The following is a 25,120-nucleotide window of genomic DNA, read 5'->3' as shown; positions in this document are numbered from 1 at the left end:
CACTTGACTCCTGCTTTAGACAATATAACAAAGCAGAAGTCGAGTGGCACCTTTAAGCCCAACCAATCTTTATTGAGAACGTCAGCTTTCATGTGCTCTTAAGCACACTTCAACAGACGAGGAATCCAGCCCAGTGAGCAAAGCCATACATACATTGCACACGAGAGCTTACGTTCTGAATAAAACCTGGCTGGTCTCAAAGGTGCCCCTTGCCTCCTGCTTTGTTCAGCTGCCCGCTCGGATCTTTGGCTGGTCTCGAAGGTGCGCCTTGCCTCCTGCTTCATTCGACTTCTCCCTTCATTGTCAGCCCCCCCCCGAGGCGGCTCCCCTCGCACCTTGTCCATGAGCTTCCAGCACTTCTCGACCATCTTCTTGTCGACGGCGCCGGGCTGGTGGGGGCCGAGGTGGTGGTGGTGGGGCTGGAAGGCATCCTTCATGAGGCCGATCAGCCCGCCGGGGCCCTTCTTCAGCGGGGCCGACATGGGGGCCTGTGGCGGCGGCGGCGGCGGGGAGCCAAGGCGTGTCCCTTCCGCCGGGCCGGGCCGCTCCTTCGCCGGCTTCCCGAGCCACTGAGGAGGAGGAGGAGGCGGCAGCGGCGAAGGCGGCTCCACGAGCGTCGGGAGCGCGCCCGAAGGGGGGGGAGGAGGAGGAGAAAAGCAGGCGCGCGCCTGCCCGCCCGTGACAGGATTGCGCGAGCCTCCCTCCGCGGAGAGTCCGGATTGGCTGGGCAAGGGGGGAAAGGGGCGGGGAGACGGGGAAAGAGGCGGTGCCGACCGCCGCGCGGCTCTCGGCGTCTCCCCCCCCGCCGCCTCTGAGGGAAGACGCGCTCTGATTGGCCGCTCTCTCGGCAACCTCCCTGAGGGAAGGTGCGTTCTCATTGGCCCTCCACCGAAAGGAGGGGGAGGGAGCGGAAGAGCGCGCAAACGTGCGCGTGACCGAAGGGCGGCTTTAAAAGGCGGCACGCCCGGCTCGGATTGGTTGGCGTGTTGTCAGTTCGTGTATACACGCTTTAATTTTTCCCCCCTCCCTTCGATACGCGGGATGAGGGGGGGAAAAAGGTGGCTCGGGCGCGCTCTCGTCTGTCAGGTCTTGCGGAAGAAAGAAAAGTCTTCTCTTGCCTAGAAAGAGGAAGCTACGCCCAGCCGCTGTCTCATTAGCATAGCCCCGCCTTTGGTACTTTTTCTCCTTTTAATTCTTCAGGTCAGCTGGGCTGGGCGCCGTCTTGGCCTGATGCGCATGCTCCCGAATGGAGGGGAGCCCAAGCATGCGCACTACGACCCAAAGGCAACCGCCGCAGCCATAACACTTTCGGGCAATGGAACGGGCAAAAGGATTCGTGGAATATAGCCGCGTTAGGAAAGGCGCTCGATTGAGTGTGCTATATGCATATGCAAATGTTAAGTGGTGCATATTGGCAGGCGCTGCCGCTTGCTTTTTTGAAAGGGTGGGAGAGGCGCTGTGGCAAAGCCAAGGGAACTGCAGGCAGCTTTCGGGAGCTGTGAATGAATGGCAAGCACTGAAAGGGGGGGGGGGGGGGGGGGGGGACGTTGCTAGAAGCCGGCAGGGGTGCAAAGAAAAGAGTTGGGGGGGAGAGATGTTCTGGAACTCCTTGTACTGGCATCGACTTGCATGGGCAGATGTATTCTTTGCAACCTGGGCTGGTCTAGAAAGTTCCTTATTACTGTAAGGGTGGGTGGGGGGAGCCGGAAAATAAAAGTGGAACTGACCAAAGAGACCTGCCACCGTACAGACAAGGAAGCTATAGAAATTTCCCTGAATAGGGAAATTGAAAAGGAGAAGGGGAGTGGGTGGCTTTTTTATTTTCCTGAAATACTTCGTTGAGTAACTGTGGCAACTATGCTCTGCTCTCAACCCACAGGAGTCTGGACGGAGAGAGACTGGGCTTACAAGAGTGAGGAAGTTCTGTGGCAAAAGGCCAGCCGGCCAGCCTCACTCCCACAGGCTTCTACTCGCAGACCCCTGTAACGTCCTCAGAGGTCAGCGCTTGGCAGCGCATCGACAAACCTAGAGCAACTCCCCCCCCCAAAAAAAAACCCTTTCTTCACCCAGAGTAATGAATAGGGTTGCCAATCCCCAGGTGATCCCCCCCCCCCTGGTTTGGAGGCCCTCCCCCCGCTTCAGGGTCATCAGAAAGCGGTGGGGAGGGGAGGGAAATGTCTGCTGGGTACTCATGATTCCCTATGGAGACTTATTCCCATAGAAAATAATGAAGAATTGATCCGTGGGTATCTGGGGCTCTGAGGGCCGTTTTTTGAGGTAGAGGCACCACATTTTCAGTATAGCATCCAGTGGCTCTCGCCAAAATACTCCCTAAGTTTTGAAAAGATTGGACCAGGAGGTCCAATTCTATGAGCCCCAAAAGAAGGTGCCCCTATCCTTCATTATTTCCTATGGAAGGAAGGCATTTAAAACGTCTGCTGGGAACTCTGTTATTCCCTAGGGAGATTTATTCCCATAGAAAATCATGGAGAATTGATCCGGGGGCTGTTTTTTGGGATAGAGGCACCAAATTTTCAGTATAGCATCTAGTGCCTCTCCCTAAAATAACCCCCAAGCTTCAAAAAGTTTGGACCAGGGGGTCCAATTCTATGAGCCCCAAAAGAAGGTGCCCCTATCCTTCATTATTTCCTATGGAAGGAAGGCATTTAAAAAGTGTGCGGTCCTTTGAAATGTGATGGCCAGAACTCCCTTTGGAGTTCAATTATGCTTGTCACACCCTTGCTCCTGGCTCCACCTCAATGTCTCCTGGCTCCACCCCCAAAGTCCCCAAATATTTCTTGAATTGGACTTGGCAACCCCAGTAATGAACATGTGCAATTCACTGCTGCAGAAAAAGAGGATGATAAAGAATAAGAAGATGATGAAGAATATGATAATAATGATGATGATATTGGATTTATATCCCACCCTCCTCTCGGAGTCACAGAGCTCCTTTACCTTCCTCCCCCACAACAGACACCCTATGTGGTGGGTGGGGCTGAGTGGGCTCTCACAGCAGCTGCCTTTTCAAGGACAACCTCTGCCAGAGCTATGGCTGACCCAAGGCCATTCCAGCAGCTGCAAGTGGAGGAGTGGGGAATCAAACCCGGTTCTCCCAGATACAAGTCCACACACTTCACCACTACACCAAACTGGATAAACATATTGAGCAGACACCCAGTCTGGGGCAGTGATGCTCTGTATTCATGGTGCTGGGGGTGGGGGCAACAGTGGGAGACCTGGAGTTCTGGCCCCACTGCTGGACCTGCTGCAGGTCCCTGGGTTTGGGCCACTGTGTGACACTGAGTGTTGGACTGGATGGCCCACTGGCCTGATTCAATATGGCTTCTCTTATGTTCTTCTGAGTATGAGTGACCTAATTCATGTGCCTTTAGCAGGGTGGCGAGGGGCTCTTAAAGAAGGCACCCCTGGCCTCTCTCTTTGCCTAGAAACAGACCCCTTAGAACAGGGGTGGCCAACGGTAGCTGTCCAGATGTTTTTTGCCTACAACTGCCATCAGCCCCAGCCAGCATGGCCAATGGCTGGGGCTGATGGGAGTTGTAGGCAAAAAACATCTGGACAGCTACCATTGGCCACCCCCTGCCTTAGAATCAACATGAAAACGGAGGTCTACCCTTCCCTTTTCCCCACCCACCACAGAGGCATTCTGTCCTTTGCATCACGTGACCCCTATTTCTCAGGAGCAGGCGGTGGTCTCCACTGCTGGGTGCGCAAACGGGAGCTGAGGTTCAGCCACCGCGAAGCAGAGGCACAGCTGCGACCAGAAGAACCTCTTTTTTTTTAAGATAGCAGCTGTCGTGCACCAAGGCAAACCACGGGGTCATTTAACTCGGAACTGCTTTATTCTGATTGGCAGCAGCTCTCTGGAGTGGCAAAGGGTTGGAAGGATGGAGGGGTAGGGTGGCCAGATTAGGGTCGCCAATCCCCAGGTGGGGTTAGGGGATCCCCTCATTTGGAGGCCCTCCCCCTTCTTCAGGATCATCAGAAAGCGGAGGGGGGATGTCTCCTGGGCACTACGATTTCCGTAGCATATAATGGAGAATTGATCTGTTGGTATCGGGGGCTCTGGTGGGGCTGTTATTTGAGGTAGAGGCATCAGATTTTCAGCATAGCATCCGGTGCCTCTCAAAACGCCCTCCAAGTTTCAAAAAGATCGAACCAGGGGGTCCAGTGCTATGAGTGCCAAAACAAGGTGCCCCTATCCTTCATTATTTCCAATGCATTTAAAATGTGTGTGGTTCCTTTAAATGTGATGGCCAGAAAGAACTCCCTTTGGAGTTTTGCTTGTCATAACCTTACTTCCGGCTTCATTTCCAGTGTCTCCTGGTTCCACCCCCAAAGTCCCCAGATATTTCTTGAATTGGAACTGGCAAACCCTAGGCCACAAACAGGTGGGAAACCCCTGGAGATTTGGGACGGAGCCAGGGGAGGCCAAGGACCTCAGCGAGGTGCAATGTCACAGGATCCGCCCTCCATAACATCAGTTTTCTCAAGGGGAACTGATCTCTGTAGTCTGTATATGAGCTATCATTCCAGTTCCCACTTGGAGGCAGGCATCCATAAAGGGTCAAGTTAGTTCTCTTCCTCCTTCCACTCTTTTCTTCTCCGCATTTTTTTTTTCAAAACAAGTAAGTTTTTATTGAACAAACATACCATAAACAGACATCATATGATCATATCGTCAAAAATTGAAATAGATACGTGTTTACATGAAAAACAATGAACCCAATCACCCACCACCCTGAGCTGGAGGGGCCTGTTCATAGCTCCACTTCATATTCCTCATATCCAATCCCATTCTATTTAACCATGAGTATAGTGGGTCCCATGTTTTTTTACAAATCTGTAAATCTTCTCCCCATTTTATTAAGGGTGCAGTAGCCTGTTTTTGGCAATGGGCTGATACCACGCTTACTGGAATTACTATGAGGACTTACGCAGACGGAAGAGCATCACCCATTTCATCCACAAAATGCAAATACTAGCCCGATGGGAGGGACGGTGGCTCAGTGGTAGAGCATCTGCTTGGGAAGCAGAAGGTCCAGGTTCAATCCCTGGCATCTCCAAAAAAGGGTCCAGGCAAATAGGTGTGAAAAGCCTCAGCTTGAGACCCTGGAGATCCGCTGCCAGTCTGAGAAGACAATACTGACTTTGATGGACCAAGGGTCTGATTCAGTATAAGGCAGCTTCATATGTTCATATGATGTCGCCTCAGTTTGCCTCGGGGAAACTGTGCAGGGGAGTGAAAAATCTAACCCCACCATCTCTACTCAGTTTTGATACTCAGAACCGGTTCCTCTGCAAGTGAAGGGTTAAAGCCCCTCTCTTTTTCCCAGCATGACACGAGGCAAATTGAGGCCGCTTTTTACAGAACTGACCGAGACCTCCGTCCAAGCTTGTTTGTAGGCTGTAAAGAAGTGTGTTTTAAGAGCAGCTATTAGCCAATGGTTCCTGAAGTAGGAATGTTTAAAAACTTTCAAAGTCAAGCGGGGACCCCCAGGTTTGGAGACCCTCCCCCCGCTTCAGGGTCATCAGAAAGCGGGGGGAGGGGAGGGAAATGTCTGCTGGGAACTCTATTATTCCCTATGGAGACTTATTCCCATAGAAAATAATGAAGAATTGATCTGTGGGTATCTGGGGCTCTGAGGGCCGTTTTTTGAGGTAGAGGCACCAAATTTTCAGTATAGCATCTAGTTCCTCTCCCCAAAAATACCCCCCAAGTTTCAAAAAGATTAGACCAGGGGGTCCAATTCTATGAGCCCCGAAAGAAGGTGCCCCTATCCATTATTTCCTATGGAAGGAAGGAATTGAAAAGGTGTGCCGTCCCTTTAAATGTGATGGCCAGAACTCCTTTTGGAGTTCGATTATGCTTGTCACAGCCTTGATCTTGGCTCCACCCCTAATATCTCCTGGCTTCACCCCCAAAGTCCCCAGATATTTCTTGAATTGGACTTGGCAACCCTACCTGTGTCTCCTACATATCCCAAAAAACAAAAAGACAGTATTTTTAAAACATTCCTCCTTTACACAATACATTCCTCCTTTACGCCGCCCTGAGCCCGTTAGGGGAGGGCGGGATAAAAATCTGATTAAATAAATAAATATTGATATACAGTAATAAATTATTGAGCAGCCCCGAATACTGTATTTGTGCTGAAGCAAAGAAAGTGGGAAGTAGAAAAGCGCTTGGCACTGATCATTCATAAAGCACACAACAATTAGTTTTAAAAATACAGTCCCGCCGACCTCTTGTCCCTTCAAAAAAAAAAAACCACTTCCCAGATTCGTGCTCCAAATTGCAATTTCAGCATTATGGCAGCTAAAAGAGGAGGGATGGGAAGGAAGGCTAAACAACAGCATGTGTGCCAATGTTTAATTCAGATGCTCTTTCAGTTGAAGAGGAAGACAAACATTCAGCCCAAAGGTGGACTTGTAAGAACATCTACAAATGAGGGAATTCTGCAGCTGTTTGATGTGTGTGTGTGTGTGGAGGGGGGGTGGGCAGAAGTGTTGAATGTGTTTGAGAGGGGGGGAACCCCTTTCTTTTTGTACACTTTTTCTGGATTGCGAGCTTCTTTGCAGGTCTTCTTTTCCTCAGAGCTGGTGTTTGCCAAGCTTCCTTCAGTAGCCATGGCAGCAAACAGAGACAGTTGCCTAGCGACGCAAGGTTCCCTGCCTTGTGCCGTTTAGGATAGGCTCTTGGAAACTCAGGCATCTCTTCCTTCTCCTTGCCGATTGGCTTCTTGGAACGACACTCCTGCAAAAACGGTTTTTAATATTTCCTGCTTGGGGAATACTGAAGGCACTGGACGATTGCTTGCAGGTATTTTTCTCCAGCTAGCTCTTCCACAACTAGAGTGGGCCTTGTGTTCCTATAAGCTCAAGACGGAGGCACAGAAGCGGTTTGGGGTGACCCTGTGAGGTTGTCCTCTGTTCTCTCTCCCCTCGTACCAGATTAAAGAGCTGGCAGCGGGACAGTTCTTGCTGGAAATCAGGGAGAGTGAAAGAAAGCAGGGGAGTCGAACACGTTTGTTAGGAGGGCCAGATCTGACATAAATGAGACCTTGTTGGGCCGAGCCACATCGGGTTGGGCAGGCCAGGTTGGGCTGGGTCATGTGCGTACCTATTTGAGATTAGGTAGCAGAGATATAAACTTTATAAAGGACACAGACAAACACAATTAGATATTTAAAAAAAAAAAAAACTTAAAACGAGCTTAAAATGTTAGCACTCGTTGGTCTTAAAGGTGCTTTCTTTGTATTTCTCCATAGGATCTAGGGAACTGGGCAAAGGAAGCTTTGGCTCTTTCCTTCCTCCCCCAGGGGACTGGGGGGGGGGAGCCTCAGCCAATAGAAGGAAGAGAGGCTCGGGTCAGTAGCTCTGCTGTGCGATTGAGAGAGCCTGGGAAAACAAGCTCTGCCTCCCCAATGGAGAAAATAAGAGGTTTTGCTCGGTAGCTCCGGTGCAATTGAGCAAGCCTTGCAAAGCAAGCTGTGGTGCAGAAGGAAGCAAGATATAGGGGAAAGGAAGCAGATGACAGCCAGTTGCTCGGGGGCCTGATAGGAGCCCTCCGAGGGCCTGATTCGGCCCCCGGACTGCATGTTTGACACCCTTGCTATTGGCCACAACCTTTCAAATCCTTTCCAATTTGCAGGCTACAGAGAAGTTGCCAGAATGAGCCCCGTAAAGAAAGGAAAAGGGAAAAAAGGAGGGAAAAAGAAGACGACAACGATGGCAGGTACAGTTTGGGGCGACAGGGCCGTAGATTTTGCTATCCCACAGTTGCTGAACCCAGAATTCCCTCTCTGTGGTCCTTACATTTCTCTCTCAGGCCAAGGGCCAGTTTATGTATATGTACTTGTGCAAGTGTAACAACGCATGGAACTCTGCGTCCCCCTCTGAATTGTGTATGAACTATTTTTATTTCTGTTGCTTTATAGTCTGCCTTTCTCACTTGGACTCAAGGCGGACTGCACAAAGTGAGTGAACATAATTGACGATGGGACATTCGATAAACCTTGCAATAGGAATTAGGGTTGTAGATCTAACCAGAAATCTAAAAACAGATCTGAAGCAAAGCACAAGTATTAACATGGCACATTTAGTCAAGGGTGGCCAAACTGCAGCTCGGGAGCCACATGTGCCTCTGTCACACATATTGTGTGGCTCTCAAAGTCCCCACCATTCCATTGGCCGGCTTGGAGAAGGCATTTCTCTCTTTAAATCACTTTGCCAAGCCAAGACAGCTCGCAGCTTGGAGAATGCATTTAGAGTAAAGTTGCTTTCTTTCTACTTTTCCTTCCTTCCTTCCTTCCTTCCTTCCTTCCTTCCTTCCTTCCTTCCTTCCTTCCTTCCTTCCTTCCTTCCTTCCTTCCTTCCTTCCCTCCTTCCCTCCTTCCTTCCTTCCTTCCTTCCTTCCTTCCTTCCTTCCTTCCTTCCTTCCTTCCTTCCTTCCTTCCTTCCTTCCTTCCTTCCTTCCTTCCTTCCTTCCTCCCTCCCTCCCTCCCTCCCTCCCTTCCTGTTTTGTGACTCTTAAACATCTGACATTCATGTCTTGAGGCTCTCAAACATCTGACATTTACTCTATGTGACTCTAACGTTAAGCAAATTTGGCCACCCCTGAACATAAGAGAAGTCATGTTGGATCAGGCCCATCCAGTCCAACGCTGTGTCACACAGTGGCCTAAAACAACAACAAAACCCCAAGTGCCATCAGGAGGTTCACAAGTGGGGCTAGAAGCCCTTCCACTTTGCCCCACCCCTCCCCGCAAGCACCAAGAATACAGAGCATCACTGCCCAAGACAGAGAGTTCCAACAATACGCTGTGGCTAATAGCCACTGATGGACCTCTGCTCCATATGTTTATCCAATCCCCTCTTGAAGCTGGCTATGCTTGTAGCCGCCGCCACCTCCTGTAGCAGTGAATTCCACATGTTAATCACCCTTTGGGTGAAGAAGTGCTTCCCTTTATCCGTTCTAAATCAACTGCTCAGCAATTTCATTGAATGCCCATAAGTTCTTGTATTGTGAGAAAGGGAGAAAAGTACTTCTTTCTCTGCTTTCTCCATCCCATGCATAATCTTGTAAACCTCTATCATGTCACCCCGCAGTCAACATTTCTCCAAGCTAAAAAGCCCCAAGCGTTTTAACCTTTCTTCATAGGGAAAGTGTTCCAAACCTTTAATCATTCTAGTTGCCCTTTTCAAGACTTTTTCCAATGCTATAATATCCTTTTTGAGGTGCGGTGACCAAAATTGTACACAGTATTCCAAATGAGACCGCACCATCGATTTATACAGGGGCATTATGATACTGGATGATTTGTTTTCAATTGCCTTCTTAATAATTCCCAGCATGGCGTTGGCCTTTTTTATCGCAATCACACATTGTCTTGACATTTTTAGTGAGTTATCTACCACCACCCCAAGATCTCTCTTTTGGTCAGTCTCTGCCAGTTCACACTCCATCAACTTGTATTTATAGCTGGGATTCTATTATCAAAGCTAGTCAGGCATGTAACAATACAAATACAACCCAATGCAAATTAATTTACAGAAACAATTCAGAGGAACAAAATCATTAATAAAAATATAGTGGTTGTGAAAACTCAAGAGGTCGTCTTCCATTGTGAAAATTGCCCATTCATGCTCACTCTCTGTTTCCTATTAATGAGGAAACAATGCCATAGAATTCCATTGTAGGATCCTAGTTTCGCATTTCAGTGGTTAAAGTCAAGGTAGGGACAAACCAGTCAACAGTCAAGCTCTCTTTTACACCTTCTCTTTCTTTCTTCCCCATACAGATGAAGAGAACTACAGAAAGAGAACACTGGAGGTTGAGACCTTGAAACAGCACCTTGGTGAGGGAACATGATTGGCACAGCAGAGAGAGGTTAAAGGGAGGGGCAAGCCTTGGGCCGTTTCATCAGGGTGCGGGCGCAGGGTTCCTAGGCGCTAAAGACCAATCTTGCTTCAGTCAGCAAGGAGCATCTGACTGCTCTTTTGTGAGCCGTAGAGGCTTGGAATGGAAAGGAATGTCTATCCGCCCATCTCATCCTTTTCTGTGAACTTTTATTTTTTGGCTGTCAGGTCACAGCTGATTTATGGCACCCCCCCCCCAGGGATTTTCAAGGCCACGCTGCCTCTACGCTGTGGAGTCTTGTGACCAAAAATTCTACTTTGTGAGCTGCTGGCAGTGTTCCCTCTAAGCTGAGTTAGCGTGAGCTAGCTCGCAGATTTTTAGCCTTCAGCTCACAGATTTTTGTCTTAGCCCAGGAAGGATGATCCAAGAGCACAATAATGTATGCAGCAGCTCACAAACTTGAATGCCAGTAGCTCACAAAGTAGAATTTTTGCTCCCAGGACTCTGCAGCTTAGAGGGAACATTGGCTACTGGCATAAAAGTTGTGAGCTCCTGCATAAATTAGTGTGCTTGGGGGGGGGGGGGGTCATCCTTCCGGAGCTAAGACAAAAATGTGTGGGCTGGAGGCTAAAAAAAATGAGCTAGCTCACGCTAACTCAGCTTAGAGGGAACGACTGGGCAAAGTCTTCAGAAGTAGTCTGCCGTGGCCTGCCTCTGGGTAGCAACCCGGAACTTCCGTGGTGGTCTCCCATCCAAGCACGAACCAGGACTGAACCTGCTCACCTTGAAAGATCTGATGAGACGGGGCTACCTGGGTAATCCAGGTCAGGAAGGGCAGAAATGAATATAGATGTTGTGCCGTCGCTTGCTGCTGCATAGCAACCCTTGTATTCTTTGGTAGTCTCCCATCCAAATACTAGAAGACTGAAGACTGCAGATTTATACCCCGACCTTCTCTCTGAATCAGAGTCTCAGAGTGGCTTACAATCTCCTATATCTTCTCCCCCCACAATAGACACCCTGGGAGGTAGGCAGGGCTCTCACAGCAGCTGCCCTTTCAAGGACAGAGTCTCAGTGGCTTACAATCTCCTTTCCCTTCCTGCACCACCTCAGAAGCCCTGTGAGGCAGGTGGGGCTGAGAGAGCTCTCCCGGAAGCTGCCCCTTCAAGGACAGAGTCTCAGAGCGGCTTACAATCTCCTTTCCCTTCCTCCCCCTCAACAAACACCCTGTGAAGTAGGTGGGGACGAGAGGGCTCTCCCAGAAGCTGCCCTATCCAGGACAACCTCTGTGAGAGCTACGGCTAACCCAAGGCCATTCCAGAAGATGCAAGTGGAGGAGTGGGGAATCAAACCCCGTTCTCCCAGGTAAGAGTCCACACACTTCACCACTACGCCAAACTGGCTCTCCAAGGCCGATCCTCCTCAGCATCTGAGATCTGACAGGATCAGGCTAGCCTGGGCTGCTATCCAGTTTAGAGACAAAGCATAACCCAGAAGTACAAGAGCAAGCAGAATGATTGTCACATACCTCTAAAAGTCCTGTACCAACCAAATGCGCGCAAGTATAAGCTCTGTGTGTGTGTCCTGGCCTGCAGTTCTCCGGAGGGAAGCGGCCAGAAATGCGATGGCCGACAGTGAAGGACTCAAGCGGAGGCTGACGGAGCTGGAGAAAGAACTGGAGGAGGCACGGGGCGACAAACAAGATATTTATGAAGGTGTGTTTGTGTACACCGGGGCGGCAGACACAGTCCCTGGAGGCAGAGGCAAGCCAAGTCCAATTTGCCTCAACCAGGACCAGGGTTTTTTCAGCCCTGGCCCACACCTGGTGGAACCATCTCCCCATGGAGATCTGGGCCCTACCGGACTTACTACCATTCCGTAGGGCCTGCAAGACAGAGCTATTCCGCCAGGCTTTCGATTAAGGCAAGCGGTCATCCTTCCTTCCTCTACTGCCTATACCATCTATCATCTTCCCCCACAATGACTCGCCATCTGGAGTATTAGGTTTGGGCTAGGCTTGCCAATCCCCAGGTCCCAGCGGGGGTTCTTCCGCTTTCCCAGGCTCCTTCCCACCCCCAGTCAGCTGGCCGGCATGGGGGAAGCCCCACCCCCAGAGGACCATGTGCCTTTCTCCCTCCGGAGGCTTCAGTCTCCGATTGAAAGGCTTCCTCTTGGGATGGGGTGTCTGTGTTACTTTGAAGAAGTTGGCAGCAATTTGTGAGTAGAGAGGCCTATCCCCTGCTTCAGAGTGGCCAGAAACGGGGAGGAGGGAGGGAAACGTCTGCTGAGCACTTCATTATTCCCTATGTGGAGACTGATTCTCATAGGGTATAATGGGAAATTAATCTGGAGGTTTCGGGGGCTCTGGGGGGGCTGTTTTTTGAGATAGAGGCACCACATTTTCAGTATAGTATCTAGTGCTTCTCCCCAAAGTACCCCCCAAGTTTCAAAACGATTGGGCCAGGGAGTCCAATTCTATGAGCCCCAAAAGAAGGTGCCCCTATCCTTCATTATTTCCTATGGAAGGAAGACATTTAAAAAGGTGTGCTGTCCCTTTAAATACGATGTCCAGAATTCTCTTGGAGTTCAATGATGCTTGTCACACCCTTGTTCCTGGCTCCGCCCCCAATGTCTCCTGGCTCCACCCCCAAGGTCCCCAGATATTTCTTGAATTGGACTTGGCAACCCTAGTTTGGGCCGATAATCATGTTCTAATCTGCAAAATATGTCTGCTCCGCCTGTGCTATGCTTATTGAGCTGTGTTTTAATTGTATACTAGTGATTTAATGTTGGACTTTAATTGTTTTTATTGTGTTTGTAATCCGCCCTGAGCCCTTATGGGAAAGGGCGGACTATTAATCTGCTAAATAAAATAAAAATAGTGTCCTCATAGCCACCACAAAGATGCTTTAAAATCAAGGGCCCACCAGCACCTTTCCTGTTGCCCCACAAGTGTTTTTAGAAAGTTCTTGGTGGCGAAGAAGAAGAAGATGACGATGACGATGATGATGATATTGGATTTATATCCCGCCCTCCACTCTGAAGAGTCTCAGAGCGGCTCACAATCTCCTTTACCTTCCTCCCCCACAATAGACACCCTGTGAGGTAGATGAAGATATTGGATTTCTATCCCACCCTCCACTCCAAAGAGTCTCAGAGCGGCTCACAATCGCCTTTCCCTTCCTCCCCCACAACAGACACCCTGTGAGGTAGATGAAGATATTGGATTTATATCCCGCCCTCCACTCCAAAGAGTCTCAGAGTGGCTCACAATCTCCTTTACCTTCCTCCCCCACAACAGACACCCTGTGGGGTAGATGAAGATACTGGATTTATATCCCTCCCTCCACTCCAAAGAGTCTCAGAGCGGCTCACAATCTCCTTTACCTTCCTCCCCCACAACAGACACCCTGTGAGGTGGGTGGGGCTGGAGAGGGCTCTCACAGCAGCTGCCCTTTCAAGGACAACCTCTGCCAGAGCTATGGCTGACCCGAGGCCATTCCAGCAGGTGCAAGTGGAGGAGTGGGGAATCAAACCCGGTTCTCCCAGATTAGAGTCCGCACACTTAACCACTACACCAAACTGGCTCTCCACCAACTGCCAAGTGGAAGTTGAGCTGGGAGATTTCAGTGAAACCAATCACCCTACAGGTTGCTCTCTGCAAAGCTGCCAATGCCACTGAGATCACTCATCCGAGCTTTCTTCCAGGCCATTCAAATGTCCCCCTTTGACCTATGAAAGTGGAGAATATCCCTTACTAGCATATAGATGATAGTCATTGGCTCTCACCTCGCCAAATGGTTTCATCCTCCATTGTACTTTGACTTGCGGGCCTTTCTGCCTGTCGCTGGACTTGTCCACTCTGCACAACTGAGAATGGAGACTGTTTCCTCTGAAGGTTCATGGCTTCATCAACCACTTCATCTCGAGCATGCCCAGAGAAGCCAGTAACACAGGATGCTGCAACTGGACGGTGTACTGAATTAGATCAGCTCGGCATCCACCTTAAAATGCTTCTTGAATTAGAATTGGCATCATAAAACCTTACTCCCATCATACTTTTAAAATTACTTTCTCCTATGTGGCCGCAGAGGCATCCCCGTGGCACAGAGTGGTAAAGCTGCAGTACTTCAGTCCAAGCTCTCTGCTCACGACCTGAGTTCGATCCCAGCAGAAGCTGGGTTCAGGTAGCCGGCTCGAGGTTACCTGAACCCAGCTTCTGCTGGGATCGAACTCAGGCTCGAGGTTGACTCAACCTTCCAGCCTTCCGAGGTCGGTAAAATGAGTCCCCAGCTTGCTGAAGGTAAAGCGTAGATGACTGGGGAAGGCAATGGCAAACCACCCCATAAAAAAAGTCTGCCATGAAAACGTCATGATGCGCCGTCACCCCAGAGTCAGAAACGACTGGTACTTGCACAGGGGACTACCTTTACCTTTATGTGGCCACAGTGGCATGATGAAGATTTCCATCTGTCTGCTTTATATGTTTTAGTTATTTTTCCATTTTTTGTGGGGAAAAATATTAGAAAGTTTGTCAAATCTTAGAGTTCAGCAAAATTCTCACAGGAAATTTGAACAATGGAGCACAGAATCAATTATTGGGGGGGGGGTTGGTTAAGAATCAAAGAGCACAATCAAATTTAGATGTTCCAGAACTCTATTCCTGTGAATTCCTGCCCGAAACGAGGCCTGCACAGAACACTGACTTTGGAACTGGGGGAGCTAGGGCGAGGTATCTAGCTGTACTGATAAGGCAGTGTGCAGTTCTTCAGAAAGGGCTTGCTTTGATCCTTCCTTAGCCCACCTTGCTCTGTTTCTTTATTGCCTCCACTGTCAAAATTTAGTTTGCATGTTCCTTGGGGCTAGCACCAGGTACACTGATGATGCACAAGGAAAAACCCTCTTTGGACTTTTAGTCCAAGGTAGGAATTGGGGGAAGAGGGTCACAACTTCCCCCTGTCCCTGGCCTTGTGTATTCCATCTCCCCCACCTTATATATTCCAGAGATGATCCGGCAATTTCAGCAACTTCAGAGCCAGACCGATACTCGGATACAGCGCTTGGAAGCAGAGACTCAGAGCCTGCAGGAACAACTTGGTAATTTTCCCACATTTTTTCCAGTTGATGCCACCAACACCTCGCCATTTTGGCAACTAGAGTTCATCAGGGATATCCACATAACTGGTCCCTATCCACAATATTTATTATGACAACTGTCAAATCGTAACGCTTATTCAGTTGCAGAATGTTTGTGGGATCGACAATGCTCAGAGGAAGTGCTGCTTGGGAGAGAGTGTGTTAGCCAAACTGACTGATAGCTCATGAAACTCGCTCTGATTGGAGAACTGCCGCTAACTGTAGTGTGACAGTTAGGCAGTTGGAGAGTTGGTTGGAGAAGAGAGTGGTGGCTTGGGAGACTCTCTAGTGTGAAAAAAAGTCTGTTGCCAAGCCAGTGTGGTGTAGCTTTGGAAAAAAGCTCTGGAGCAGACGGTTCCAGTAGTTTAATCAGTCTCTGTATCTAAAACAAACTTGAGAAGGGAATTAGTTTTCCATTTATAACCTTGATATCCATTTATAACCTTAATATCCAGTGTGAAGAGTCTGTAAATCTGGAAGATAAGGATTTGGCAAGTGGTTTGAAGTGGCATTGAGAGGCCCTAAACACACCAGAAGCCCAGGTTATTGATCTTAAAAAAGAAGATAACAACAATCTTGCCAGAGAAAAGGGTCTGGTAGGAGAACCCTGGTCTTAAACACAAAAGGATCATAAAGCTGATTCTCAAGGCTGTGTGACCAACAAATATTAAATTCAAAAGGAACCATAAGGAAATCAAGAACAAGTAATATCCAAGCAAAACCATTGTAACTTCTGTAATACGTTCAGTGAAAGCAAAAAAACCTTATGTCTAAAAACATCTCGTGTGTTCAGCACCATAAGATGTAGTTCTGTAATTATATTCAACTTTCTATCTACCAATTCCAAATCTGCAAACACTATGTCAATATCCATTCCCTTCCTTGCCAATCTCGCTCCGATTGAAGAACTGCAGCTAACTGTAGAGGGGAACGTGACAGTTAGGCAGTTGGAGAGTTGGTTGGAGAAGAGAGTGATGGTTTGGGAGACTCTCTCGTGTGAGAAGAGTCTGAAAAGCAAAGTCTGTTGCAGAGCCAGTGTGGTGTAGTTTTGGAAAAAAGCTCTGGAGGAGACTGTTCCAGTAACTTAATCAGTCTCTGTGTCTAAAACAAGCTGTTTAAATCTGTAAGGGTGCCTAAAGTTCCATTTCTGAAGGGGAATATTGGAAAACCAATGCAACATAAGGGTGATCATTTTAGAGGTCACTAATAAAATGTTACAGTTTGCTTCTGCATTATAGAACTCGCGGGGGTTCTATCCAGCAGAAAATCACCTTGGTTTGCAGAAGGAGGAATCAGCATGCACACGAGAGCCAGTTTGGTGTAGTTCTCCCAGATAAGAGTCCGCACACTTAACCACTGCACCAGACTGACTCTCGTGTGCACACACAGTTTGTGGGTGGAAGTTACCAGTCCATACATATAGCTAGAGAGTAAGCAGCAGCCGCCCTGAGCCACTTGTGGGAAGGGCGGGATATAAATTCTAAATAAATAAATAAATAAATGTATTTCTATTAATTATTTATTTAGTTCTATTTATACCCTGTCCTCCCCGCTGAAGCAGGCTCAGGGTGGCAAACAAGGCCAATAGGCAAAATTAAAAACGCATTAAAACTAATTTAAACAATCATTAAAATCAACTACAACAACCATCACAGTAACATTAAAGTGCTATATTCACGCTGTATTTGTTACGGCAGTGCACAAATCCTTTCCAAACGAAATTCATCTCCAGTTGTCGTTCAGTTTAAGAGCCAGGTGATCAGTTTGATTTCTCTAGCTAGAACTACCAGTTCAATTTGTCCAGGTAGGATCGCCAGATTTAGCAATCCAAGGCCTGGTGGAAGAGCTCCATCTTACAAGCCCCGTGGGACTGTAAAAGATCCCGCAGGGCCCTAACGTCCTCAGGGAGCTCATTCCACCAGCACGGGGCTGCAACTGAGAAGGCCCTTCCTCAGGTTGTATAAATAAAAAAACCCGCTAAGAGACACCATAAATTTTAAACGACAAGACAGTGTAATGTAGAGGTCAGTGATGTTCTGACAAAGCTTGCATGTAGAACTTCACATAGAAAGCATGTAGCAAAAAAACATAAACAGAAGACAATTCAAAAGCAGTCTTTCCAATCACAAATGAGGGACAATAGTCCAGTATTTAGTTCAGGGAGAACCTGGAAATCTTACAGACATGTTCAGAACCTTGTTGGTCTCCTGTGAATGTATTGTAAAGATTGGGTGATAAATAAGCCTCCAAACTGAAGAAAGATGGATGAAACGTCTTGATATCTAGAACAGACATCTTTGGAAAGACTTCTTTTTGTTCCATGAACTAAATACTAGACTATTGTCACTCCTTTGCGATTGGAAAGACTGCTTTTGAATTGTCTTCCATTTATGTCTTTTTGCTACATGCTGTTTTCTATTTGAAGTTCTGTGTGCAAGCTTTGTCAGAACACCACTGACCTCTACCTTACACTGTCTTGTTGTTTAAAATTTATGGTGTCTCTTAGTGTTTTTTTTTTTATTTACACAGCTGTATGCTAAGATCCTATAGTTTCGCTTGCTCGGGTTGCAGCAAGCCTGGCTTATCTAGGGCCAGGAATCGAAAAGAGGTTTTGAATTGTAAATGTCTACGTATGGTATATGTATAGACTGGTAACTTCCATTTTGGTGTATCTGAAGAACAAGAGCAGGTTTTTCTCCCCTTCTTTTTTCTACCCTGAGGAATCTCAAAGTGGCTTGCAGAGTTACAACCCCCCTTCCCTTCCTCTCCCCACAACAGGCACCTTCTGAGGTAGGCGGGGCTGAGAGAGCGCTGAGAGAAATGGGACTGGCCCAAGGTCACGCAGCAGGCTTCACATGGAGGAAGAGTGGGGAATCAAACCCGATTCTCCAGATTAGAGTCCACTGCTCTTAACCACTACACCAGGGGTGGCCAAACTTGCTTAACATAAGAGCCACGTAGAATAAATGTCAGATGTTTGAGAGCCACAAGCAGAGGTGGAATTCTAGCAGGAGCTCCTTTGCATATTAGGCCACACACCCCTGATGCAGCCAATCCTCCAAGAGCTCACAAGGCTCTTTTTTGTAAGCTCTCGGAGGATTGTCTACATCAGGGGTGTGTGGCCTAATATGCAAAGGAGCTCCTACTAGAATTCCACCCCTGGCCACAAGACATGAATGTTACATGTTTGAGAGCAGGAAGGAAGGCAGGAAGACAAATAGATGGGGAGGGAGGAGAGAGAGAGAGAGGTGGAAAGAAAGAAACTTTAAATGCATTCTCCAAGCCACCAGCTGACTTAGCTTGGATAAATGATTTAAAGACGGACAAGGCAGTGGAGGTTCCGAGAGTCACACGATATGTGTGAAAGAGCAACCTGAGGCTCCCAAGCCACAGATTGGCCGTCCCTGCACTACACCATACTGTGTGTGTGCCCATGAAAGCTTGTGTGCTGAATAAAACTTGGTTGGTCTTAAAGGTGCCACTGGACTCAAGCTTTGTTCTGCTGCTTTGGACCGACATGGCTACTCACCTGAATCTATCGTAGTGGATCTATCATATTCCTCCCACACACAGTGGGCCCACAGTGGGAGAGCCAGTTTGGTGTAGTGGTTAAGTGTGCGGACTCTTATCTGGGAGAACCGGGTTTGATTCCCCACTCCTCTACTTGCACCTGCTGGAATGGCCTTGGGTCAGCCATAGCCCTGGCAGAGGTTGTCCTTGAAAGGGCAGCTGCTGTGAGAGCCCTCTCCAGCCCCACCCACCTCACAGGGTGTCTGTTGTGGGGGAGGAAGGTAAAGGAAATTGTGAGCCGCTCTGAGACTCTTCAGAGTGGAGGGCGGGATATAAATCCAATATCATCTTCTTCTTCTTTGATGGCCATGGGGTCTGGGCAGCTGCACCTTTTGCCCACTGCCGAAAGCATCCCGGCTGTGCTTAAAGGTAGTAGGAACGTGTCTATGCTATAGCAGGTTCTTTGCACTGATGAGACGAGACGGTAGTGAAACCTCAGCTCTTTATTGATTTCAGCATAGTAACCAGTTAAGCGACAAGACTGAGGAAATGGCCCAAGCTATATACAACTCTGGGTCCCCACGCAAGCACGGTATTGGGTCATTCGAACCGGGCAGTTCCCTGTTGATTGGTCCCAGGCAGCAGGTATTTGGATCCCGCTGCCCATTGTTCCCAGTTCCCCAAGCTCGGACTGTATGGCTCCAGTGAGCCAGGCTGGAATACCCAAAATAGTCCACAGGTAATCTTTAGTTCCCATACATAACAGTGTCTCTTTGCAAGCCCTGTAATGTTGCAGTCCGTCCCCCAAAGTCTCTCAAAAGCTGGTCTTCAGATTCTCAGGAAAACCCTCCTTCCTTCCTTTTGAAATATCTCTGATGTGCCATCTCATTTCCTGTCACACGGGCAGCTTTCCTGACTTCCTTCCACTTTCTTTTATTATATGTCCCCCCCCCACTCCCTTTCTGCTCGGCAGCTGTTTGCCAAGAGGATGTGCGCCAAAGCCGAACTGAAAAGGAAAAGATGCAGGAAGAGAAGGAAAGGGCGATTGCTAAGATGCAACGCAAGATTGACGAGATGGAAACGGAATACGAAAAAATCCTGCACGTGAGTTGGGGGACGGGTCTCTCTCAAGCCGGCCGCTGGTGAGGTGCAACCCCCAGAAGCGTGGGGTGGAGGACACCCTCATTCCCACACAGGACTGATATTTGCCTCTGGGATATATGAGGTGCGCTGCACAGGCTTGTGGGCCCAGGTCAAGGCCTACTTTCATCCATGGAGAAATCTCTGCTGGAATGGCCTTGGGTTAGCCATAGCTCTCCCAGGAGTTGTCCTTGAAAGGGCAGCTTCTGTCAGAGCTCTCTCAGCCCCACCCACCTCACAGGGTGTCTGTTGTGGGGGGAGAAGATGTAAGAGATTGTAAGCCGCTCTGAGTCTCTGATTCAGAGAGAAGGGCGGGGTATAAATCTGCAGTCTTCTTCTTTGTCTTCTTCATGCTAAGGGTGTCTTTGGGCTCCCCAGTGGCTGACTGTTTCTCCTCGCTCACACAAGCCGGTCAGGTAGACCACCCATTTTTGAAATTTTATTTTCAGCGCTTGTGCCTGAAAATAAGCATCCTGTGTAACTCTAAACCTGGCCAACCAGTATTTTGAACATTAATTCTGACCAACAAAGGGCACTTGGCAACAGAAGATGATACTGGATTTATATCTCACCCTTCACTCTGAATCTCAGAGTGGCTTACAATCTCCTTTACCACCCCCCACCTCCCCACAAAGCAGACACCCTGTGAGGGAGGTGGGGCTGAGAGGACTCTCACAGCAGCTGCCCTTTCAAGGACAACCTCTGCCAGAGCTATGGCTGACCCAAGGCCATTCCAGCAGGTGCAACTGGAGGAGTGGGGAATCAAACCCGCTTCTCCCAGATAAGAGTCCGCGCACTTAACCACTACACCAGGGGTGGCCAACAGTAGCTCTCCAGATGTTTTTTGCCTACAACTCCCATCAGCCCCAGCCAGCATGGCCAATGGCTGGGGCTAATGGGAGTTGTAGGCAAAAAACATCTGAAGAGCTACCATTGGCCACCCATGCACTACACCAAACAGGCTCTGTTCTGTATCTTTTGCATTCTTTGCCTGGGCCATCCTTTCTGTCCCACACGCTCCTTCCCCCTGGCTGCCATTCGCTTTTCCTTTCCACAGGGCAACTTAGACCTTGTGCTCTCCAAGCTGGAGGCTGCCAATCTTGGCTGGGAGAAAGAGGCAACGGCCCTCCACCTGGAGTACAAGGACCGGCTGAAGGAGTTTGGACTCAACCCGCTGGAAGTCTGAAGGGGTGTTTGCCAAAGGGGTTGTTCCGCATGGTTTAGCATCGCCGCTTGAACTGGGCTCAGCTTCAGGACCGGACAAAGCGATAAATAAAGAGTGTGCCTCTAAGAAGGGATGATGGTGTGCCTTTCCTTCAGTAACCAAATCGCCTTCCCTGCATAACTCAGATTTCTGGTTGGTCTGAAGCAACAGACACAGAGTTGGAGTCACTGGAGCTGAGTTCAGAAGAAGTGTGCGTTACGGTTGCCAAGTCCAATTCAAGAAATATCTGGGGACTTCAGGGGTGGAGCCAGGAGCAAGGGTGTGACAAGCATAATTCAACTCCAAAGGGAGTTCTGGCCATCACATTTCAAGGGACCGCACACCTTTTAAATGCCTTCCTTCCATAGGAATCAATGGATAGGGGCACCTTCCTTTGGAGCTCATTGAATTGGACCCCCTGGTCCAATCCCTTTGAAACTTGGAAGGTATTTTGGGGAGAGGCACTGGATGCTATGCTGAAAATTTGATGCCTCTATCTCAAAAAGCAACCCTCCCCCAGAGCCCCAGATACCCGTGGATCAATTCTCCATTATTTTCTATGGGAATAAGTCTCCATAGGGAATAATAGAACTCCAAACAGACATTTCCCTCCCTTCCCCTCACTTTCTGATGGCCCTGAAGCAGGGGGAGGGCCTCCAAACCGGGGGATCCCTGCCCCCACCTGGGGATTGGCAACCCTAGTGTGCATGCACATGAAAGCTTATACCCAGAATCAATACTCCCTCTAAGCTGTGGAGTCTTGTGAGCCAAAATTCTACTTCATGAGCTGCTGGCATTAAAGTTGGGAGCTACTGCCTAAAATAGTTTGCTCTGGGGCCCATTTTTCCTGAGCTAAGACAAAAATGTGTAAGCGGAAGGCTAAAAAACTGTGAGCTAGCTCACGCTAATGCAGCTTAGAGGGAACACTGCCCAGAATTAAACTTTGTTGATCTTCAAGGCGCGCCTAGACTCAAACTTCGTTCAGGGTTGCTAGAAGAGCTTCTGCATCCAAAAGCACTGCTCTCTCCCTTAATCCGTTTCAAATAGAAGATGATGATATTGGATTTATATCTCGCCCTCCACTCCGAATCTCTGAGCGGCTCACTGTCTTCCTCCCCAACAACAGATACCCTGTGAAGTGGGTGGGGCTGAGAGGACACTCACAGCAGCTGCCCTTTCAAGGACAACTCCTATGAGAGCTATGGCTGACCCAAAGCCATTCCAGAAGCTGCAAGTGGAGGAGTGGGGAATCAAACCCGGTTCTCCCAGATAAGAGTCCGCACACTTAACCACTACACCAAATTGGCTCTCACAAGGACAGCTCTGCAAGAGCTCTGGCTGACCCAAGGCCATTGCAGCAGCTGCAAGTGGAGGAGTGGGGAATCAAACCCGGGTCTCCCAGATAAGAGTCCGCACACTTAACCACTACACCAAATTGGCTCTCACAAGGACAGCTCTGCAAGAGCTATGGCTGACCCAAGGCCATTCCAGCAGGTGCAAATTTATGTTTATGATTAATTCGATTTATGCTCCACCCTCCCTGCCGAGGAGTGGGGAATCAAACCCGGTTCTCCCAGATAAGAGTGCACGCACTTAACCACTACACCAAACTGGCTCTCCAGTTTACTAGGCATTAGTTATCCCTGTGGGGCAGGGGAACTATTCTCACTATAACAACTTGATGAGAGGAGAGCAAGGATGCCAGCCTCCAGGTGAGACCTGGGGATCCCCCAGAATTGCAGCTCATCTCCAAGGAACCCTACCCTCGCATCCCCCACCTGGCAAGCCTAGATGAGAGCAAATTCATCTCTCTGTTGCAAAGCGAGACGTGGGCATCTTTGCCACTTAGATCCAGCCGAAAGGGGTGGTCTTTTTAAAGCTCTCACGGTCTTCTATGGAGTCTTGTAGCTTCCTGCTCTGAACCGATCCCCACCGCCTCTCCCCACCCGGCTTCGATCCAGAGTCCTGTTATGAAAATCCACATGAAGCTTTTTCAGAATATGAAGATGGAGCCATCGTGGAGCAAACAGAGTGACTGGAAAACTCAGCCCGGGGAGGAATCAAAGTGCAAAATCGGCAGCATCTGTGCAAGAGGTGCTTCTTTCTCCCACCTTTGCAGGAGCCTTTTCAGAGCTGGGACTCGGAGGTGCTTGTGGTCGAGATGAACCAGCAGGCCCTAGAAAGGCTGGCTCAGTCTGCCTGGCTCCTGTGGGGAACAAAGAGCAAAGTGCCATAAAACGCAGGAAGGAGGGACGAAAGGAAATTCTTCTTTATGAAGTGGGTGATTAAAATGTGGAGTTCGCCGCCAAAGGATGCAGTGCACAGACAGCTTTTTAAAAAGGCACAGACAGCTTTAGAAGAAGATTAGACAGATTCATACAAAATAAGTCTATCTGTGACTCTAGCCATGGGGGCCAAAGGGAACCTCCACCTTCAGAGGCAGGTGACGTCTGAATCCCAGAGCCAGGAGGCAACATCAGGGGAGGCCTTGGCCTCTATGCTGTGTTGCTGGACTTCCAGAGGAACTGGTTGGCCCCTGTGTGAGGCAGGAGGCAGGACTAGATGGACCCTCACTGGTTTGACCCAGCAGGGCTCTTCTGATGCTCTTCTCAGGGGAAGGCCTCAGCCTCTCTGCCCTGTTGTTGGCCCTCCAGAGGAACTGGCTGGCCACTGTGTGAGACGGGATGCTGGGCTAGATGGATCCTCACAGGTCTGACCCAGCAGGGCTCTTCTGATGTTCTTCTCAGGGGAAGGCCTCGGCCTCTCTGCCCTGTTGTGGGCCCTCCAGAGGAACTGGCTGGCCACTGTGTGAGACAGGAGGCTGGACTAGATGGACCCTCGCTGGTCTGACCCAGCAGGGCTCTTCTGATGCTCTTCTCAGGGGAAGGCCTTAGCCTCTCTGCTCTGTTGTTGGCCCTCCAGAGGAACTGGTTGGCCACTGTGGGAGACAGGAGGCTGGACTCGATGGACTACTGGTCTGATCCAGCAGGGCTCTTCTGATGCTCTTCTCAGGGGAAGGCCTCAGCCTCTCTACCCTGTTGTTGGCCCTCCAGAGGAACTGGTTGGCCACTGTGGGAGACAGGAGGCTGGACTAGATGGACCCTCCCTGGTTTGACCCAGCAGGGCTCTTCTGATGCTCTTCTCAGGGGAAGGCCTCAGCCTCTCTGCCCTGTTGTTGGCCCTCCAGAGGAACTGGCTGGCCACTGTGTGAGACGGGATGCTGGGCTAGATGGATCCTCACAGGTCTGACCCAGCAGGGCTCTTCTGATGTTCTTCTCAGGGGAAGGCCTCGGCCTCTCTGCCCTGTTGTGGGCCCTCCAGAGGAACTGGCTGGCCACTGTGTGAGACAGGAGGCTGGACTAGATGGACCCTCGCTGGTCTGACCCAGCAGGGCTCTTCTGATGCTCTTCTCAGGGGAAGGCCTTAGCCTCTCTGCTCTGTTGTTGGCCCTCCAGAGGAACTGGTTGGCCACTGTGGGAGACAGGAGGCTGGACTCGATGGACTACTGGTCTGATCCAGCAGGGCTCTTCTGATGCTCTTCTCAGGGGAAGGCCTCAGCCTCTCTACCCTGTTGTTGGCCCTCCAGAGGAACTGGTTGGCCACTGTGGGAGACAGGAGGCTGGACTAGATGGACCCTCCCTGGTTTGACCCAGCAGGGCTCTTCTGATGCTCTTCTCAGGGGAAGGCCTTAGCCTCTCTGCCCTGTTGTTGGCCCTCCAGAGGAACTGGTTGGCCACTGTGGGAGACAGGAGGCTGGACTCGATGGACTACTGGGCTGATCCAGCAGGGCTCTTCTGATGCTCTTCTCAGGGGAAGGCCTCAGCCTCTCTGCCCTGTTGTTGGCCCTCCAGAGGAACTGGTTGGCCACTGTGGGAGACAGGAGGCTGGACTCGATGGACCCTCACTGGTTTGACCCAGCAGGGCTCTTCTGATGCTCTTCTCAGGGGAAGGCATTAGCCTCTGCTCTGTTGTTGGCCCTCCAGAGGAACTGGTTGGCCACTGTGGGAGACAGGAGGCTGGACTCGATGGACTACTGGTCTGATCCAGCAGGGCTCTTCTGATGCTCTTCTCAGGGGAAGGCCTCAGCCTCTCTGCCCTGTTGTTGGCCCTCCAGAGGAACTGGTTGGCCACTGTGGGAGACAGGAGGCTGGACTCGATGGACCCTCCCTGGTTTGACCCAGCAGGGCTCTTCTGATGTTCTTCTCAGGGGAAGGCCTCAGCCACTCTGCCCTGTTGTTGGCCCTCCA

General features: G+C 49.6%; 2 protein-coding genes across 2 annotated transcripts in view; one reads left to right on the top strand and one right to left on the bottom strand.

Moving 5' to 3' along the window:
* CBL (Cbl proto-oncogene) overlaps positions 1-630 on the bottom strand; it is a 67,890-nt gene extending 67,260 nt beyond the window's left edge. Inside the window, exon 1 of the mRNA XM_060250762.1 lies at positions 336-630. Within this exon, the coding sequence (XP_060106745.1) occupies positions 336-482 (147 nt within the window). The 5' untranslated portion in view covers positions 483-630. The remainder of the gene's footprint in view (positions 1-335) is intronic.
* A 684-nt stretch (positions 631-1,314) lies between these two features.
* On the top strand, positions 1,315-20,965 carry CCDC153 (coiled-coil domain containing 153). Its single transcript, XM_060250761.1, has 8 exons — positions 1,315-1,509; positions 1,880-1,997; positions 7,676-7,759; positions 9,825-9,881; positions 11,479-11,598; positions 14,888-14,980; positions 19,503-19,633; positions 20,727-20,965. Exons 1-8 carry the CDS (start codon positions 1,507-1,509, stop codon positions 20,853-20,855), a joined length of 735 nt encoding a protein of 244 aa, XP_060106744.1. The 5' UTR covers positions 1,315-1,506; the 3' UTR covers positions 20,856-20,965.
* Positions 20,966-25,120: the final 4,155 nt, after the last annotated feature.

The sequence above is a fragment of the Heteronotia binoei genome, chromosome 12 (genome assembly GCF_032191835.1).
Source record: "Heteronotia binoei isolate CCM8104 ecotype False Entrance Well chromosome 12, APGP_CSIRO_Hbin_v1, whole genome shotgun sequence".
Taxonomy (NCBI): Eukaryota; Metazoa; Chordata; class Lepidosauria; order Squamata; family Gekkonidae; genus Heteronotia; species Heteronotia binoei.
Note: the sequence above shows the minus strand (reverse complement) of the source record. Positions and strands in the feature narration are given on the sequence as shown.